Here is a 17,587-nt window from a genome sequence, read left to right as displayed (position 1 = left end):
GGTTATACTGTGGCTGGAGCATGTTGGGGCATGTTGGGACATGCCCCATGTGCGACACGAACAGACCTACAGTGTCGCCCGCGTGGCGCTGTTGGAAAGCGCCCAGAGATAGAGACTTTAATATTCCAACGTTGGCAACGTGCGACAGTGAGAATCCACGACGAGCCATTCGATTGGTCGAGACCGGGCGGAATGCGCGGCGGCCGATTGGCCGGCGCCGACGGCACCGCCACCTCATTCGGCGGTAGCCAATTTGTAACCGAAAACGTTCCTTTTATTACATAATATTTTCGCGGAATAACCGACGAAAGGGCCGCGAAACCGCCGAAACCGACGTCGCGGGGCGAACGGCGCGGATCGTGTCGCGCGGAATCGATTTCCGGCGGGTTTCCAGGAGCGGCGGAATGGCGTTGAGATCGATTTGCCGGCTGTCAATTGATTCGACCTTCAGGCAGCCGAGCCATTTCGGAGCCACCGCCCGGCCGAGACGACCGTCCCACGACACGCTCCTACGAAGTATCGCCGCAGCAGCTAAGAACATGGCACTGCCACGCGTTTTCTTCGACATGACCGCGGAGGACAAGCCCGTGGGCCGCATCGTGATGGAGGTGAGCCGAAATTAGCGCGCGTTCGCGGCCAAACGCCGACCGACGTCCCCGCGCCGACCGCGCTCCCGGCATGCCTGGCCATCTTGATTTTTCCACCGCGCCGGTTCGGCGATTTAACCTCGAGCCTCGACTCCGGCCCGCCGGCGATCTTCCCCCTCGTCGCCGCCGCCGCCGCCGCCACTACTTGTCGCCGCCGTTGTCGTCGACGACGTGCGAGCGCGACTCGCCTAACAATCGACGATCGGCGGCTGTCGGCACGAGGACGCGCGATCGCGCGGAGTCACGGCGAGCGCGCGCGACCGTCGCTGGCGATGCGTCACGGTCGCGCGAGCACGCACACGCTCCTGGCCATTGCGAAATTTTCCATTGACGTCGGCCGACCGCGTGTCCCCGCGTGTGCGTACGGGAAAATGAGATGCGCGCCGCGGCCGAGATTGCTCCGAGTTGGCGGAAAATCGCCGGATGTGTCGCAGCTCTGCGCCTTGTCGAGATAAGAATGCCAAGAAAATTCGCGATTCGCTCGCGCGGAAGGTGGTTACATTTTAGCAGCGCGGCCGATAAGATAAGACGCTCGCCTTGCCCTTTTTGCGAAATTCACGGCGAACCGACGCGCTTTCCGATTTGCTTCTCAATTCGCGCGACGACGCCTCTCTTTCCCGTCGAGCAAGAGCACCGTTGCCGTACACTAATTGGCGCGTTATATAATTAGCAACTTTGCGCCAGGCTAAACATAGATTTCCGCGCACGATTGCAATTTTATATTTTGCATAACGCGAAGCGGTGTCGGCTTTCTTAACGCCGCGAGTTTAGAATTTTAGACACAGATGGCGCGAGCTGGGGTAACAGCGTATATTTATATCCGCTATTTCTTTTGATCGTTAACGTTATTTCTCCGATAACTGATTTGCGAGAACTCAAAGTAACTCGTTCCCCGCTGCCCTGGCAAACCCGACTCGTTGAGCGCCGCGGCGCGCCGTGTAGTCTTTTCAGACGAGTATCTAGAAATTATGGCCGGTGTTCACAGTCCGTTCTTATGTTTAAGACCGTCTTAAGCTGGGTATACGTCTACGAGCGAACAACGAACGTGAACGTTCGGCGATTCGCGTTCTGAAGGCGCCCGTTCCTTTTATCTTTCACGTGCCGCCTCATGGGGGACTCGAGCCGAACGCGAATCGAACATTCTGTTCGCATTTGCTTCGACGCATACACCTACCGAATGATAACAAGTGATCACGTTCGTTGTTCGTTTCGTAGATGTATGCCCAGCTTTGAGCACAATCTTAATAGGTAAACCAATCGCAGAGTCGTATTATTATTTAAGATCTTGAAATAAGAACAGACTATTAATAGCAGCGGCCTGTACATTGAGAGAAAAATGTGTTGAATCAAGAAATATTTCGTCAAGAAAATGCCGCCAAGCAAATATTAATAATCAATGTAGCATTTTGTAAAATTCCCAACAGTTATCGAGTAATCGATTAAAACGTCTTGAGTGAATAAGCGCGAGGAAACCTTAGTGCGGATGGACACCTTATTCGTAACATCCTGTACATTTAAGTAGAAGAATGAAATTTAGGTTCTTTTAGTCACCGCAACAACTTTTAGTCTCAGGGTACGCGCGGAATGAACGTTTACGAATTTTAACGACGCTTCTCGCAATTTTCAGTTGAGGAAGGACGTTGTCCCCAAAACGGCGGAGAACTTCCGCGCGCTGTGTACCGGGGAGAAGGGTTTCGGCTACAAGGGTAGCAGTTTCCACAGGGTGATTCCGAACTTCATGTGCCAGGGTGGTGACTTTACAAACCACAACGGCACCGGGGGCAAGTCCATCTACGGCGCCAGGTTCGAGGACGAAAACTTCAAGCTGACTCATACCGAACCTGGCATATTGTCTATGGCAAACGCCGGCCCCAACACCAACGGCAGCCAATTTTTCATCACCAGTGCCAAGACCAGCTGGCTCGACGGAAAGCACGTTGTGTTCGGAAAAGTCACCGAAGGGATGGATGTTGTTAGAAAAGTATGGCTCGTTTCTCTTCAGCGAGCAACTAACGTCTGTTCTTACTGTTATTATTCTCATTTGGGAATCTCTCTATCCTTTAGTTCACAAATTGAAAATCCATTTGTAGGACGAGGAATTAAACTCGAGAGCCAACAGCTTTTACTTTCTTTTTTAAGTTTACCCTTTTGTGGAAACGTTAGGTTATATCGGTGTGATATCTCTAAAAAATTCCGTGAAATTGATGCTTAATCTTGACTGAATTCAATACTAGGCGCTTAAATTTCTTTAAGCGCTACATTTTTTAAATTTTCTTTAACGGGAAAGTATACGGGACGAGGGCCAGGATCGAACCGAGGACCCTACCATTGCTCTCACTCATGTTAGCACAGAGTTAGCCCTACAGTTTGTAAAATGTTATGCCACTTAAAACTTGTTTGTAAAGTGGCAGAGTAGAGAATCGAACCTAGGTTTTTCGTTTGATAAGTTAACCACTTTGTCGATACTCAACAGCCCGGCTAACGTGTGTTATTTACGTGTTGTTTTCAGTTGGAGGCCATGGGTTCCCAAAGCGGCAAGACATCCAAAAAGATCATAATAGCGGATTGCGGAGAGATGTAGATCAACTAGATACTGTAATGACTGCATTTTTATTTAGCTGTTGCATACCTATTTGCTGTCTTTATTGCCCCACTTCGTCCATTCCTATCGACCAAGATTCTCTCATCGATACTAGTAATTTGTTATCGAGCACGGACATTGAAAAACTCGTCGAATTGTGTAGAAGGGAATTTGCCTACATTGTAATATTTTCTACTTCAAGTAACGTTACTTCCTTTTTCATCGGAGGATAGAAAATCGTTTGCAGTATGATTGTTTTTTATAATAAGGAATTTGCTAATTTCGAAATTTCCTTTGCTTCGTTCCACAGTTTAACACACCCGTGTGCATTTGTAAAAAAAATCTGTGTTAAACGATTTGTGCGAAATCCATATTCTTCCACAAATACACTCGCTTAGTATCACTAAGTGATATAGCGGAAAGACACAATGCAATGAGCTCAAATTTTTCAGTATCCTATATATATTTTAGTGAGTGTTCAAGATACAAATATCTTCAGCATTAGAATAGCAATTTCCGAATTTAAAATGATTGATTGATGTATTCTATTGATATTCCAGTGTGTTAACTGATGCATTTCTCTTTGACGTTATATATTCTTTAATTCTACATACGTATAATATATATATATGTATATCACGATTAGAGAATCCTCGTTGTGTATGTTTTTTATAAATATAATATACCATTCCTCTTCTCTGCCGAAAAAAAAACAAAGAAAAAACACATCCTGTTTGCCTATCGTGATGCGGGCGATGCCTGAAAGCGATACAATTTAACTGTAATACAACACCAAGTTGAAAAATGTAGTTGCAACAGTCTGAACAGTTTCGATTTCTTAAAAATAAAATTGTTTTCAGAAAGAAAAATCAATTGTACCTTATTCGCACCACGCATTGTGATTTTGTATGGCTGAGTGAACTATGACCCAGTTAACTTTTAAGCGAGTATTTTCCTCAAGATAGACATTTCAGCGAATTCCTTCTCATTTTGTATCTCAATATTTAAACTGTAGATCATATTTAGGTTTTGAAGAATCGATACATGAATAACCACCCCCTTTGCAACATTTACGATCAACGTATATTTTACTTTTTTTTTTCATATTCATGTTTTATCAATCTGCTGCGAGAACATTGATAGAACATACAGCACCAATACTATTTACAACCTTGTATTAGATTGGGACACTTTCGATAGTAACATACGAACAGGAGGTACGCTAATCTAAATACGCAAGCGGATTTTATCCCTCCACAATTTTTGAACACAACGCCCATAAGAGAATTATAACGTTGATACCTGATAGGATAGTCGAACTAATCCTTGTTTCCTTATTGTTGCTATTGTTACTAAATTGATAAAAACGCATTCGCCATCTAAATAAAAAAATCGATATGTTCTTATTGAGGGGTTGAAAAAAATCATAAATATACATACGCATATGTATTCTGATGCAAATAACAAGTATTAATTTTTTTTTCTCATCCTTTCAATTCCATTAATAATTTAATTTTAGAATCGTTTGAGGGATTGGAGGATTAGGAATTCTAGTAGAGAGAGAAAGACAACTTGCTATCTGCGTCAGAAGTTATCTACTATTCGAGTTATCACTCGACCCAGTAAGACAAAATAACGCGCTTTTGGTCTTTTAATCGTTTCGTTTAATATTTGTACTTCCGTCTTTGTTTTGTGTTTGTTAACGCTGCTTCTCGTTAGACAATTTTCTTTTTACGCGACGTAAAGAAAGACTAGATATTCACGCGGATTTATATAGACTCTGATTACCAATCGAAGAACATTTAAGTAGTGTTACTCTCTACTCACATCATGTTTTTCATAAATAAGTTTTGAAGTTCATACAGATCAGGGTAATTACATTACGCAATCAATTCCGTATAGATTTCAAAACTCTCGATAACAACGATTATTATCTTTGAAACATTTTTTTTAACATTGATATATATATCAAGAGACGTGTAAGTATGTATCGAAATAATGCGCAATTTTATAAGTCACGCCGTTTCGTTTAGACCTATTTTATCGTAAATTTTCAAATCAATTTTCACGATTGTAGTTTATCTAAAATCGACAGCAAAGTTCACACTCATTACGTTCTGAAGCTATTAATTTAATGTAAATTGAAAGGGTCCTGTCTCAAATTCTTAATAAAGCAGCTTGAACATGACGTACCGTGTCCAATCATATTTTCTAATCACGCCGCAGCGGAGCGATTGTCTTCGAATCAATAAAGATATTCTTTATTGCACACCGATCTTAGGAGATGTTAAAACTCAATGCCACGGGAAACTGTTTCGTACACCTTCGTTCAACTACCCTCAACTACGGTCCAGGTACGGAAGGTAGAGAATTCTTTGCGAAAATATAACTGAACAGAAACAATTCACGCGGGGTAACGATATGAAGCGTCTTCTTCGTTATCCTGCAAAACTTAAGGAACAAAATTACCAAGTGCAAACACAATCGGGGGGGAATGAGACCGACCAAAGGAAGATACATTTGCAGGACACTTCGTGGTACTTAGTCCCATTCATAGCTTTCATTCGTGGGGCTCCGTCAGATGTTTCATTAATTTGCGTCTCATTCGCGATCACGTATTCCGCCATTGAAACAGAAAATTTCCGGGAAAACTGCGACATGAATATCTTTTAAATATATTTTCCGCTTGAAACATACACGCGCGCCCACACGTACACGCAGCAACGTGCATGCAACCCGTGCATAACGTTGCTGTACATACATATCGTTATTAAATGTACATGACGGTTTTTATACGTATACATCTCTACGTTCATATATCTGTAATACTTTTGTGTCGGTGGCGGTTCGTGCGGTCAAAATGCCGTCGAGGGACGTCGACTAGAAAGAGCAGGAAAACGGATTGAAATCCGACCGATGAAACGGGAAGAAGGGCAGATAAAGTAACGCGTAATTAACCGGACCAGCCGCCACTTTCTCTCTCTCTCTCTCTCTCTCTCTCTCTCTTTGTGCCTCTTTCGGAATATGTTATATACTATAATTATAACGTGTGCATCTCCTTTGGCCAGCAAAGGATAGATTAACGTTCATGATTATCCACGTAAACTGCGTTAGTATACGAGAAATGTCGCGCAGACTGTCCTCTTATGTCATAATTTTATCCTAGAATGTTTTTGCGCGCCAACGTAACATTATCTGCTCGCGACAACTTAAAATGACATATCACTAAAAATAATTGTCTCTTATGAAAATAGTTTTATAATCGATTTCCTCGATATTTGCACTATCAATAGAAATTATACGGCGCATATATATATATAGATATCGCGTTGTGTGCGTGACTGTGTTTTCGCTTAGTGCAGACAAGGGCAGATCGCGTTATCTGTCATCTCGCGGTCATGGTTGCGCGATCGGCCGCAAAAGATGTATAGGTACAATCGGAATAAATGAAGGAGAAGAGCGAAAATAATTCGTAAATATCGAATTCAACGTTTTAATATTGCGCGAGTGTATTGGCAGAGGCCTTCAGCTTCGCGAAATTGCCAAATTTAATAATACCACTTGCCGCAAAAAAATTAAATTCACGAATATTTATTATCGATAAATGTTACTCGGTGCAACCAAAGGTTAATTTCTATTTACTCGTTAAACGAAATATCACGTAGATCAAGATTATAAATAAAATCTCGCGTTGGTAGAAGCCGCGCAAATTCGGTAAAATCATCTACGGATTCGTTGCGGATCTCCCCAGGATAGTATTAAATGAACTCGGAATTCAAATACGAGGAGAGACCGCAGGTATCCGGACGTGCGTTTATAAAAGGTAGACGCGCGCGCGAGTGTGTTTGTGCGAAGAAATACATAAGAGACAAAAAAATAGTAACATCTCCTCGATCAAACCTGTAATCTTCCGCAGCTTTGATCTTTTTTCTCCCCCCTGCGCCACCCCTGTGATCTTTCTCGTGTTTGAACCCTTCTCAATTCAAGAGGGTAAACAAGAGAACCGTTCCAACAGATCTCGGCAGATTTGCGCGCGAGTTAGCTCGGATGTTGAACTCATTCAGCGAAAGAGAAGTAAAGTAAATAAATAGCGGCAGTGCAGCAAATAGCTCGTACTGTCAATCCGGTAGATCGTGTTTACAAACGAAACATATGAATTGTCGTAATCGCGAGAGGCGGGTCCGGCGGTGGTGCACTACTTGACGAAGAGGTCCTTGAGGGTGGAGCAGATCGAGTCGCAGTCCGGTTGCTCCGGCTCCTTGTTCCCGCTCGTGAACCAACCGGCGACCTTACTGGCGCGTGACTTGTTCGGCGACACGGATGGCTTTCCGGATGAACTACCCGACGCTTCCGCGTCGCTTCCCCTGTGGGTCGAGGTGAGGATCTTCTCGATGGCATTACCGAGCACCTATCAGTGTCGAATCAAGCGAAAAAAATTTACCTTTACGCGACCTTACTCCCTTCTTTGCCAGCATGTATTTATCTTGGGTGCGCAAACGAAAATATACGTCCAACAATGGAACCTTGCCTAAGGCTGACAATCCCATTCATGATTTGCTCAATGCCTGTGAACGCATTCGCTCATTTTTTGAATCGATTCTTCTACAGTTAATACATTCTTAATGGAAAAACTCATGATTCTCTTGAACAAAGCTGGATTTCGACTAAGCGAGCAAGCGCGAACAAACGCGAGTGAACAAATTTTGTTTTTTCTCAACGACTGCGAAATAGTATCATTGTGCAATGCCGTTTACCCGCTTAGTCCGGGCGCGTCTGACCTGGGCGTGATAGAGTTGGTTTACCTGAGCATCCACCTTGGTACCGCTGCTGTCGTCCCAGAGAACCTTGTGCTTGGTGCCCACGTTCTTCGCGAGCGTGTCCTTGACAGTCTTGACCACCTGCGCCTTGTCCAGCTTGAACATCGGCGCGCTCTCCTCGTCGTATCGGCTCTTCTTCGAGATGGGCTGGTGTCTCTTGACGAACCACGTGCTCGGCGTCATGAACGCCCCAATGGCGCTCTTGCTGCTGCTAGTTGGCGTCTTGCACTTGGTGCTGTGCAGAATGGAGACGTCGAAGCTGTTGGACCGGGAGCTCTTGAGCCGACTGCGCCTCTGCTCCGCCGTTTTCGCGGACCAGCTCGATTTCTGCTCGTCCTTGGCGCCCGACGCGTCCGACGTGCCGCACGTGTTTATCTCCGTCGCGGACGACGTCAGGGAGCTCAGGATGGATATCAGATCCGTGTTGGAGCACGTGATACCTGCCGTCGGCATGCCCGGTATCTCGATCTCGGAGTGCGGCCTCGTCATCTCGGACGCGCGTCTACGCAGAGCCGACGTGGACGCCGCGACCGACGCCGAGAACTCGGAGAACCGGCGTTTCTGATGCTGTATGTATTTCTGCGTGGTAGAGCTGCCGTCGCCCTCCAGAGGCTGAATCTCGCATACGCGCTCGCGAGACGGTGTCTTGTACATCTTTAAACGGACCTGGGACGCGTGTACGAGCACGATTAGAGCGCTCCCCGCTTAAACGAAACGTCAAACAAAACTGTCTATTTAACTATACAACGAATTAATGTGAAATATCTATGAGTTGCTAATGGACAGCGGCGTTCCCTTTGGAACAACATTTAAATACGAACTGTAACAACCACCTTTCTACTTTTGAAACTTGAATTATTCCCTTTGAAAAATTCTTCGCTCCAAGAGATACATTAATTAGACCTTCTTTCTGTCTTTTGGTTTCGCTCTCGAGAAGAAGCAATTTTATTATTATCTTTATAAGATGTAAGAGCTCTTGAATTTCGAATCTACGACGCTGAGAATGTCTTAGAATTGCGATTGGACTCCTAATAGGCCGCCGTGGACTCTTACATGTTTAATCTCGAGGGTAGAAAAGGGCAGAAAAATACGGATGGGCAGCCATAATAAAAATCAATAACGAACAGCCTAATAAGCCTAAGTGGTTAGCGATTACAAGTGATTACCATAAGACCCGGCCTTATCTTTTGATTCTATTCAATTAGCAGGTCTACAATCTCATCATTACGGTTTGTTCGCCCTATCTCATTTATATTATTTATGTACACTGATAAAAAAATATCATAATCCAAACAAATATTACGTTACTCAAGAAAATTATTCATTAGGTGCCTCCTAATAGCTTATTAGCTTAAATTTATTAAATACCGAAGAACAGATAATTTTAAATTTAAACCATTTTATTTTAATTCTATAAAACGTTTATTAAGATGTGATTTTCACAGCGAAGAAAATTGCATTTCTTATTTAACAAAAACAATTAGTTCGTTTAATGAATAGTATTTTACATCTCGTGAAATCTTTATTTGAATGTAGAAAATGTAACGATTCAAACGGGTTTGCCTAACATAATACATAGATTTACTTGAAATTTGATATTTTTATTTAAATAGAATAAATATTAACTTCGGTAGCAAAAAATAACTTTAGGCAAGTCCATTTACTTGATTTAAAGGAAATGTTTTTTTTGTCAGTGCACCATTTAAGTATTGCCGTGTTGTACGCTCGATTGCTATGATTACTAGAAATGTCGCTGATCCGGGGTTACAATCTACCTTTCTCGCCTTGATCTCGGCGATGTCGTCCATAATGTCGAGCTGCAGATTGTGCGTGCTCCCGCTGTTGCTGGGCGGCCCGGTTATCCCGGTGGACGATTCCCGCCGGCTCTGTAATATCCTGGTGGCGCCTGCTACGGGGAACGCGGCGATGGATTCTCGTCGATTGCGGCCGAAGAGGGTGGTCGGCACCCTGGAGATCGTGACGACGGAGTGTCGTCGGCCGCCGGACTGCGGTGCCGGCGTCTGCGAGAGCGTCGCCAAGAAGGCAGCCTCCCTCGCCGACGGACCGGAACCTTCCCCGCCGCGTTCGCTCAACCGTCGCACCTAAACACCGCGTGCAATTTAGGAAGAGAGACCACCTAATCGATCCCGCATCCAATATGATTTGTCTTAGCGCGCGAGAGAGAAATTAAAACGGAAACAGCGTCACCAGGGAGCTGTACAGATCGCACAGCATCGGATTTTACACAACGTGTGATTATTTAAGGGGACGCTGGAGCGATTCTGCACCCTTTGTACTTTTTGCATCTACAGCTGTCAATTCATGAAAGCGTTTGTGTAGTATACAAACGTTTTGATGAATTGACAGTTCTACACGGGGAGAATTTTCTCTTAAAATTTATCCTGAAAAATCATGTAATCGCGGGACAACGTGGCGTTTCCAAGAATTTTACGCGAGCTTTTGGAAATGTTACCACATATTTTACTAGCAATTATACTTGGTACACATTTTACCAGTGAAATATGTGGCACAATTTTTAATAGCTCTCATAAAGTTCCTCAAAATGCCATGTTGTCCTACGTCTGCATGATTCTCAGGATATAAGAGAAAATTCTCTCCGTGCCGGAGCAAGAGGTGCAGAATCACTACAGCGTCCCCTTAAAGATCTCCGTCGCAGACCTAGGCAAAAATTCGACTGCGCGCATTAAAATGACATCTTTGGAATGCCAACGTCAAAATAAAATGTTAATCCACGTAAAATACGAAAAGGAGCGAAAAGCCCTTTAGATATTTATCACAAATTTTATCCCGATTTATTTCTTTAGCTTTGAGATATTTTTCATATCTATCTCCAATGTCTTTCTCTCCCCAAGATCGATCATTACCGAGATTATTCTGGAGTTCGGAGAACAGTCTATTTCAGATGTCTCGGGCGCGCGTGCCGCGGCATAAAGCCAATACGTACAACGATAGCGCCGACCGCGAAGGACTTCCGGTGCACGTGCGGAACACGTACCTGGGATGCGGTTATCCCGGATGTGCACTGCGGCGTCGGCAAGGAGTGCTTCCTGGCGTCCCTCCACGGCGAGAGCAGATAGGGATTCAAGGACGGCGAGTCCGGGTCGACGCATCGCGGCGGCGATTCCGCGCGGCAGCGCTCCGCTTCCTCTTCGCCCGTGCTCTCCTCGACGACGATCAGCGGCTCGCCGGTGCCGTTCCCGCTGCTCGAGCTCGGACAGTACGACTGCCTTCTCATTTCTGTCCTTACAAAAAAATTCTGGGATCTTAAAGCGGCCCGTGTAGCAATTATCCTTTACGTTTTTCTATTCTACCAATGTCCTTAAGACCGGTTGGTAAGTTAACCAGTTAAATTACGTACAATACTCGAGTCGAAATTTTGGCCCATGTTGAGCCTTTAATTCTATTACATAGTAGGACCTAAGACAGTAAAAGAGGTCGAAGTGCAAGTACAAAATTTACCTACTTAAAAACTCACAGTTTTGAAAATTTCTACTTTTACCAATTTAGCATTAACGTAGATCCTTTTAAGTAGGAGCGAAAGTAAATTTTTAGAATTAAAGATTCAAGGGAGGAGTAAAAAATATAATGTCATCAAAGTAGATTAGGTTATTGCTGGTCTACGAAGGTGTATCAGCCAAGTAGGTGTAAATTATCCTTAAAAGTGTTAAAACAGTACCAAAACTTCGACTCGGGTATACCTTTGTTTTTCCTTCAAATTAGACAAGTAGCTCGGCCAAGAGCTTGAAAAAATCGACCCTTAAAAGTCTGAAGTTTTCCTCTTAGCGATATTTCGGCAAGCTTCTTTGACCAAGGTTCATCGAAACTGTTCAGCATTTGATTATATTCGCTCTTATTCATTAATTACTTTTGTTAATAAATATTTCCTTCGTTTCACCGATTAGACAGCCGGCACTTAGTGATCCCACGTCTATAAACAGAATCAGCGTCCCGGATACACCCTGCCGCTTGAGATTCCGAACGGATATCAGACGAGAGATTTCTCGAGTGTGTGCGATACCGAGATTCGGGAGATTCCCAGCAGGTCTTTTTATTTCCCGCGGAGACAAGCATCTAACAGCGGGCAAAGCACTGCACGTAATATATAGTCTTGTTCGGCTCGTGTAATTCCGAGCACGTGCGAGCATTTCGATTTGATATATCCGGGACATACTCCCCCGCCTCGTGTATCACGTCCGTGTGTAATAGGGGGGTAATTTCGGCGTTAAATCTCCATAAATATATTTGCGTGGGACGTAACGGCACAATCCCCGGGGCTGTAACACCCTCGAATACGGCGGCGGGGGGAAAAAATATGTCAGGAATGACAGTAACGGCATGAAACGTTACATTTGCGCAGTTACGCAAATATTTAGCGTTCGCAGGAGTCATATTTTTGTTCGGTATCTGGGTCAGCTGCTACAGCTCACGCTAATGAAATTTGCGATCACCTGCGACCGCTGCAGCATTACCTTCCATCATCGATTGTTTATTCACAGCTTAGCCGACACCGTGACGTCTCTCACAAACAAATTGCTGACGTTTCGGACACGCGCAAAGCGCGTAGAATCGCGTTATTAGCCGCGACGATTTCAACGACGGAGCCCGCACAATGGGGGAAAAAGAGTTGTTATTCCGATTGACTTTCAAATTTCGTTCCCCGATCAATTTTAACTCTCTGTGGTCGTAATGCGGATTGTTCGTAATTCAAATTGTTTAATACCTATCTGCATGCGCGAGCCTTTTATCGCGAAAGATCAAATCCGACCGGCGTAATCGAAAATTGAAAAACAGATCATTTATTCATAAATGAATACGTACCCCGAGTCGCAATTTTGGCTCTGTATTGAACCTTTAATTCTATTATATAGTAGGACCTAAGACTGTAAAAGAGATCGAACTGCAAGTACAAAATTTACTCCTACTTAAAAACCGATATTGTCGGAAATTTCTACTTTTGCCAATTTAGCATTAACGTAGGTTCTTTTAAGTAGGAGCTAAAGCCAATTTTTAGAATTAAAGACTCAAGGGAGGAGTAAAACAATATAATGTCATCAAAGTAGGTTATTGCTGGTTTACGTAGGTGTATAGATCAGCTAAGTAGGTGTAAGTTATCCTTAAAAGTGTGAAAATAGTACCAAAATTTCGACTCGAGACGCCGAGACGAATTGCCTCTCGCCCGACATTCGGTATTCTATTACAGATTTCCTCCTTTAATACACTTGTAATACGCCGGCGCCGCGACGTGTCGCGAGAGCAAGAGCTAGAGGGAACAGAAAGCTATATCCAACGAGCTTCGCGGCAGTCTCCACAACTTGTTCCAAGTTCAGAAATTCAATAGTACACGGAATGAAAATACCTGTCGATTTCTTTTTAATTCACTTATTCCTCGCGCGCTACAGTCACGTCCGCGCGCTTCCGTTCGACGACAGAAATGCGGCGATCGATCGACCTGTTTCGCCTCTCTCTTTCACTCTCAGCCGTCCCGGTAACGGCGATAACGTCGGAAATTAATATTCGGATACGTAGGTCAGTTTAAGCGACGGATCTGGTCGACGGCCGGCGGGTCTGGGAATGGCGAACGCGAAGCCGCGAGGAATTCCGGTGGCGAGACATCGAGAGGAAAGGCGATGCTGAACGGAAGTGGACCCGGCGAAGGAGAAGAGGATGTTCTCGGCGGCAGAGATAAGGCATATAAAGCGACACTCCGCGTCCTTAAGAACGTTATTGTTCGAAGAATTTCGAGACGAATTTCAGTGCGCAACGAGATTCCGCGATCATGAAGCTGCTCGCTGTCCTCGCCGTCTTCGTCGTGTTGGCCTGCACTTCGGCCAGTGTGCTACCGGTTGTCTACGACGGACCTACTTACGAATTGAGTAAGCGTATAGTTCGCCGAGAGGCATCCCCGATAATTTACACCTACCTAGCTGATCTGTACACTTACATCGACCAGCAATAACCTACTTTGGTGACATTATAGTTTTTACTCCTCCCTTGAATCTTTAATTCCAAAATTTTACTTTAGCTCCCACTTAAAAGGACCTACTTCAATGCTAAATCGGCTAAATTCAGTAGAAATTTCCGACACTATCGGTTTTTAAGTAGGAGTAAATTTTGTTACTTGCACTTTGACCTCTTTTACTGTCTTGGGTTCTACTATATAATAGAATTGAAGGTTCGACATAGGGCCAAAATTTCGACTCGGGATTACGAATAAATTCACCAAGTTCTAACGACAGTTCTCTCGATAATGGCGCGATCTTAATACGTTAATCGACGTCGAATAATTGTCACCTTTATCAAAGATTTATTCACCGAGATATCAAGTTCGATTCAACTCGATATCACAATTCACCGAGATATCGAGTTACACCGAGACACTTTTTGCCGATAATTAGATTATCATAATGAACGCCGGGCTCGTTGAGTACCGTGCATTGTAACTTCAGCTTTGCGGTGCGGAGAATGAAATGTAACGCGACGATACTTTGTAATAGAGTAATAAATGCCCAGAATGCGCTGCCTTTTGTGTTACGCGTTGTATACTTGTACACATGTACTTGCACTCACATATTCTCTCTCACTCTCTCTCGCTCTCTGTCTGACATGCACCCTTTTAGCATACACTGATAACATCCTGTCTGTCGATATCCTTTCATATCGAGCTCGACACGACCTTTTCTAGTGACGACTCATTCCATTATTACGAGTTACCGTGTCATTTCCGAGAGCGCTGAATTAGAAATAATGTTTGGGCTGAGTCGCGTGCTAAATAGGCTGTTTCGAAAGTCGCGTCTCGTTATATATTTCTGTCATATTAATTCAAATGTCAAAGCTATTTTTATAATCGCAGTCGCGTAAAAAGTTTCAAGTTTGAAATTTGATTCGCAAGACGTCGCGCAATTCCCGGTATAAAACTTTAAACATTCGAAGACGGAGAGAAAAAAGAGAGGAGGCAATCAGGCCCCCTTAGCTTTTCGCTCCTCTCGCACGAGTCGGCGTCGCCCTCGCGAAAAAAAGTATACGCATCCTTGATGAAACCTCCCCCGCGTCTAACGGCCTGTTACGCAAGCTCTCTCTCTCTCTCTCTCTCTTTCTTTCTCTCTCGAGGAGACACCGTACATCTGTAAAATGAACATAAAACGCGATACCGGCCCGCGATACCGGCTCACTTATTTTCATCGGGAAATAAAGCGGTGGAATTGCGTTTCAGCTACAATCGAGGATGCGGCGTACGACGAGGTGCCGGAGAACCTGCCGCCCATCCGGAACCGGCGCGTGACCTGCGACCTTCTGTCCTGGCAGTCCAAGTGGCTGACCATCAACCACAGTGCCTGCGCGGCCAAATGCCTGGCGCAGCGTCGCCGGGGCGGACGCTGCCGCGACGGCATCTGCATCTGCAGGAAGTAGGCGTCGTCCTCGCCCTCGAATTGTCTCGGTCTCGGCCAACGGCAATGTCCCATGGATCCCGCTATCGCCCGCTGTCCTATGGTATTGACTGCGCCGGTGAACGCCGTCGTAATCCCAATTAATATTCATGGGAGATCACGAAGGGACGCGGTTTAATCACCCGATCGATAGTCCCGGCCTCGCTTGTCCGTCCCTCCGCGCCAATTTCCGCCGAAACGTTATTAACAATAATTATTTTAATCACTCTCGCGCTGATAATAAGAATAACAGTTCTTGTTCCGCGTTAGCGTCGCGACGGGCGTTTCACGGGGAATTGACGACAACTAATATCGACGTTATTAATGGAAGTTAATTAAATCGTTTATCGTAAATGGCACCGTGATAGGAGGATTCACGTAACATTTGTCAGCCGTCCCTTTATGGCGCGCGCGCGCGCGTAAAATCTCCGAACGTAGTCTCGCGAAAATCATTTCGATAATGATACGTCGATTGATATTAAGTTGTATTATTTATAACATCACTCGTATCCCATAATAAAACCACTTAGATATCATAATTGCGTCGATGCCTACCAATTTCACAGCTGCGTATTCATTAAACGCAACGCGAGTACGCTTATGAGTGTCGGAACCTGCCTCGCAAGGTAATTAGCGACGCTTGCAATAATTAGCTGTTGTATTATTGTATTAAGTAAACGCCATTTGGCCAGATTTAATAAAATAACAGCGCACAATCGCGATAACATTTTGGTAATGAAGAATCGGGTCCCTTCAAATCTTTACACGTTGCGCAAAACGATCGCTGCTTCACCAAAAATTGCTGTGTCAGAAGTGTAGCATAAATTAATTATCTGTTTGTATTTTATTACATGCAATCGTCTATTTGCATTATATTGCGTTTAAGTCAACAAGGTTGACCACATTAATACGATAAAAATAGGTGTTGATGATAGCAATTAATCGGACAAAACGTCACATTCCGCGAATTCATAATTGACCTTTCCACCCGGCCCATTCAAAATCTATTTCCTGATATAAAAGCAACATGTGGGTCCGGTCGATAGTTCCATGTTGGCGAATCCAATCACTAACGTAATATCTTTCGGCGCGCTGTGTATATTGATTCGTGCGTTTGCGAACGTGTACGGAACACGGACCGCCGTCGAACAATGAGCCGTCCAACCTATTTCAGGAGATGGGATCTCTAGAATTAAATTTAAAGTGCGCCCAACAGGAGAACAATTTCTAAGGCTCGTTCGATATACATGTATATGCACGTTCGAGAAGAACAAACTGTCTCGCCGATATATTTGGGCACTGTGACTGCAAGTTCCAGTTTCCAGTTTAGGATATTTTATTCCGTACATTATCTCTACGCGTCAATTGCTCTTGGTACTTGGCAGTCGGGCGTCTTTCAAATACATGGATGGACATTTTGCAGCCCAAAGGATCTCAGAACGCGAGGTGAAATTATCTACGTAATTGCACCGATCCTGAAGACACGTTCGAGAGATATTTATCTCGACCCGAGTCGAAAATTTGCTACAATTTTGACACTTTTAAGGCTAATTTACACCTACTTGGCTGATCAATACACCTGCATAGACCAGCAATAATCTACTTTCATGACATTATATTTTTTACTCCACCCTTGAATCTTTAATTCTAAAAACTTACATTAGCTTCTACTTAAAAGGACCTACTTTAATGCTAATTTGGCAAAAGTAGAAATTTCCGACACTGTCAGTTTTTAAGTAGGAGTCAATTTTGTACTTGCACTTCGACCTCTTTTACTGTCTTAGGTTCTACAATCTAATGGAATTAAATCCCCATGAAAAATATACATATAAAAATATATTTAAAAATATATGTAATAATTATATGGAGGTCTTGAGTGCAGTAAAAGTATACCTTCTTTACTTATATTCATTATATATTTTAATCGGTAAAAAATTATTTAATTTCATATATGTAGGCATATATATTCTAATATATCTATTTTATATATTAGATTATGTATTGAAAATATATTTTGCATATTTTCTATAAATATATAGTATTTTCTTATATTTCTTCTATATCATAGGCGGCGAAAAATGATTTAATTAGTTATAT

General features: G+C 43.8%; 3 protein-coding genes across 6 annotated transcripts in view; 2 read left to right on the top strand and 1 right to left on the bottom strand.

The window, feature by feature from the left end:
* Positions 1-259: 259 nt before the first annotated feature.
* On the top strand, positions 260-4,097 carry LOC105561801 (peptidyl-prolyl cis-trans isomerase-like). Its single transcript, XM_012012117.1, has 3 exons — positions 260-608; positions 2,275-2,628; positions 3,157-4,097. Exons 1-3 carry the CDS (start codon positions 405-407, stop codon positions 3,226-3,228), a joined length of 630 nt encoding a protein of 209 aa, XP_011867507.1. The 5' UTR covers positions 260-404; the 3' UTR covers positions 3,229-4,097.
* A 191-nt stretch (positions 4,098-4,288) lies between these two features.
* LOC105561796 overlaps positions 4,289-17,587 on the bottom strand; it is a 45,833-nt gene continuing 32,534 nt past the window's right edge. For 2 of the 4 annotated variants that reach the window (XM_012012112.1, XM_012012109.1), the window contains exons 2-5: positions 11,062-11,303; positions 9,821-10,147; positions 8,031-8,711; positions 4,289-7,636 (exon numbers count right to left, since the gene is read on the bottom strand). In XM_012012112.1, the coding sequence (XP_011867502.1) occupies positions 7,424-7,636; positions 8,031-8,711; positions 9,821-10,147; positions 11,062-11,301 (1,461 nt within the window). In that variant the 5' untranslated portion in view covers positions 11,302-11,303 and the 3' untranslated portion in view covers positions 4,289-7,423. Of the gene's footprint in view, positions 7,637-8,030; positions 8,750-9,820; positions 10,148-11,061; positions 11,309-17,587 lie in introns of those variants that run through there. The other 2 variants (XM_012012110.1, XM_012012113.1) reach the window with 2 other exon arrangements.
* On the top strand, positions 13,761-16,230 carry LOC105561798 (defensin-2). The gene is made up of 2 exons (XM_012012114.1): positions 13,761-13,939; positions 15,277-16,230. The coding sequence occupies exons 1-2, from the start codon at positions 13,843-13,845 to the stop codon at positions 15,471-15,473; spliced, it is 294 nt and encodes a 97-aa protein (XP_011867504.1). The 5' UTR covers positions 13,761-13,842; the 3' UTR covers positions 15,474-16,230.

This window comes from Vollenhovia emeryi, unplaced genomic scaffold, assembly GCF_000949405.1.
Source record: "Vollenhovia emeryi isolate VEMERY1.0 unplaced genomic scaffold, V.emery_V1.0 DF939200.1, whole genome shotgun sequence".
NCBI lineage: Eukaryota > Metazoa > Arthropoda > Insecta > Hymenoptera > Formicidae > Vollenhovia > Vollenhovia emeryi.
This window is presented reverse-complemented; position numbering and strand designations above follow the sequence as displayed.

What these genes read in the sequence shown, in the direction of transcription:
- LOC105561798 (XM_012012114.1), top strand. Translation starts at nt 13,843, where the DNA reads ATGAAGCTGCTCGCTGTCCTCGCCGTCTTCGTCGTGTTGGCCTGCACT. An exon ending in CGGACCTACTTACGAATTGA is followed by an intron (nt 13,940 to 15,276) that starts GTAAGCGTATAG and finishes ATTGCGTTTCAG; the next exon opens with CTACAATCGAGGATGCGGCG.
- LOC105561801 (XM_012012117.1), top strand. Translation starts at nt 405, where the DNA reads ATGGCGTTGAGATCGATTTGCCGGCTGTCAATTGATTCGACCTTCAGG. An exon ending in TGGGCCGCATCGTGATGGAG is followed by an intron (nt 609 to 2,274) that starts GTGAGCCGAAAT and finishes CGCAATTTTCAG; the next exon opens with TTGAGGAAGGACGTTGTCCC. An exon ending in GGATGGATGTTGTTAGAAAA is followed by an intron (nt 2,629 to 3,156) that starts GTATGGCTCGTT and finishes TGTTGTTTTCAG; the next exon opens with TTGGAGGCCATGGGTTCCCA.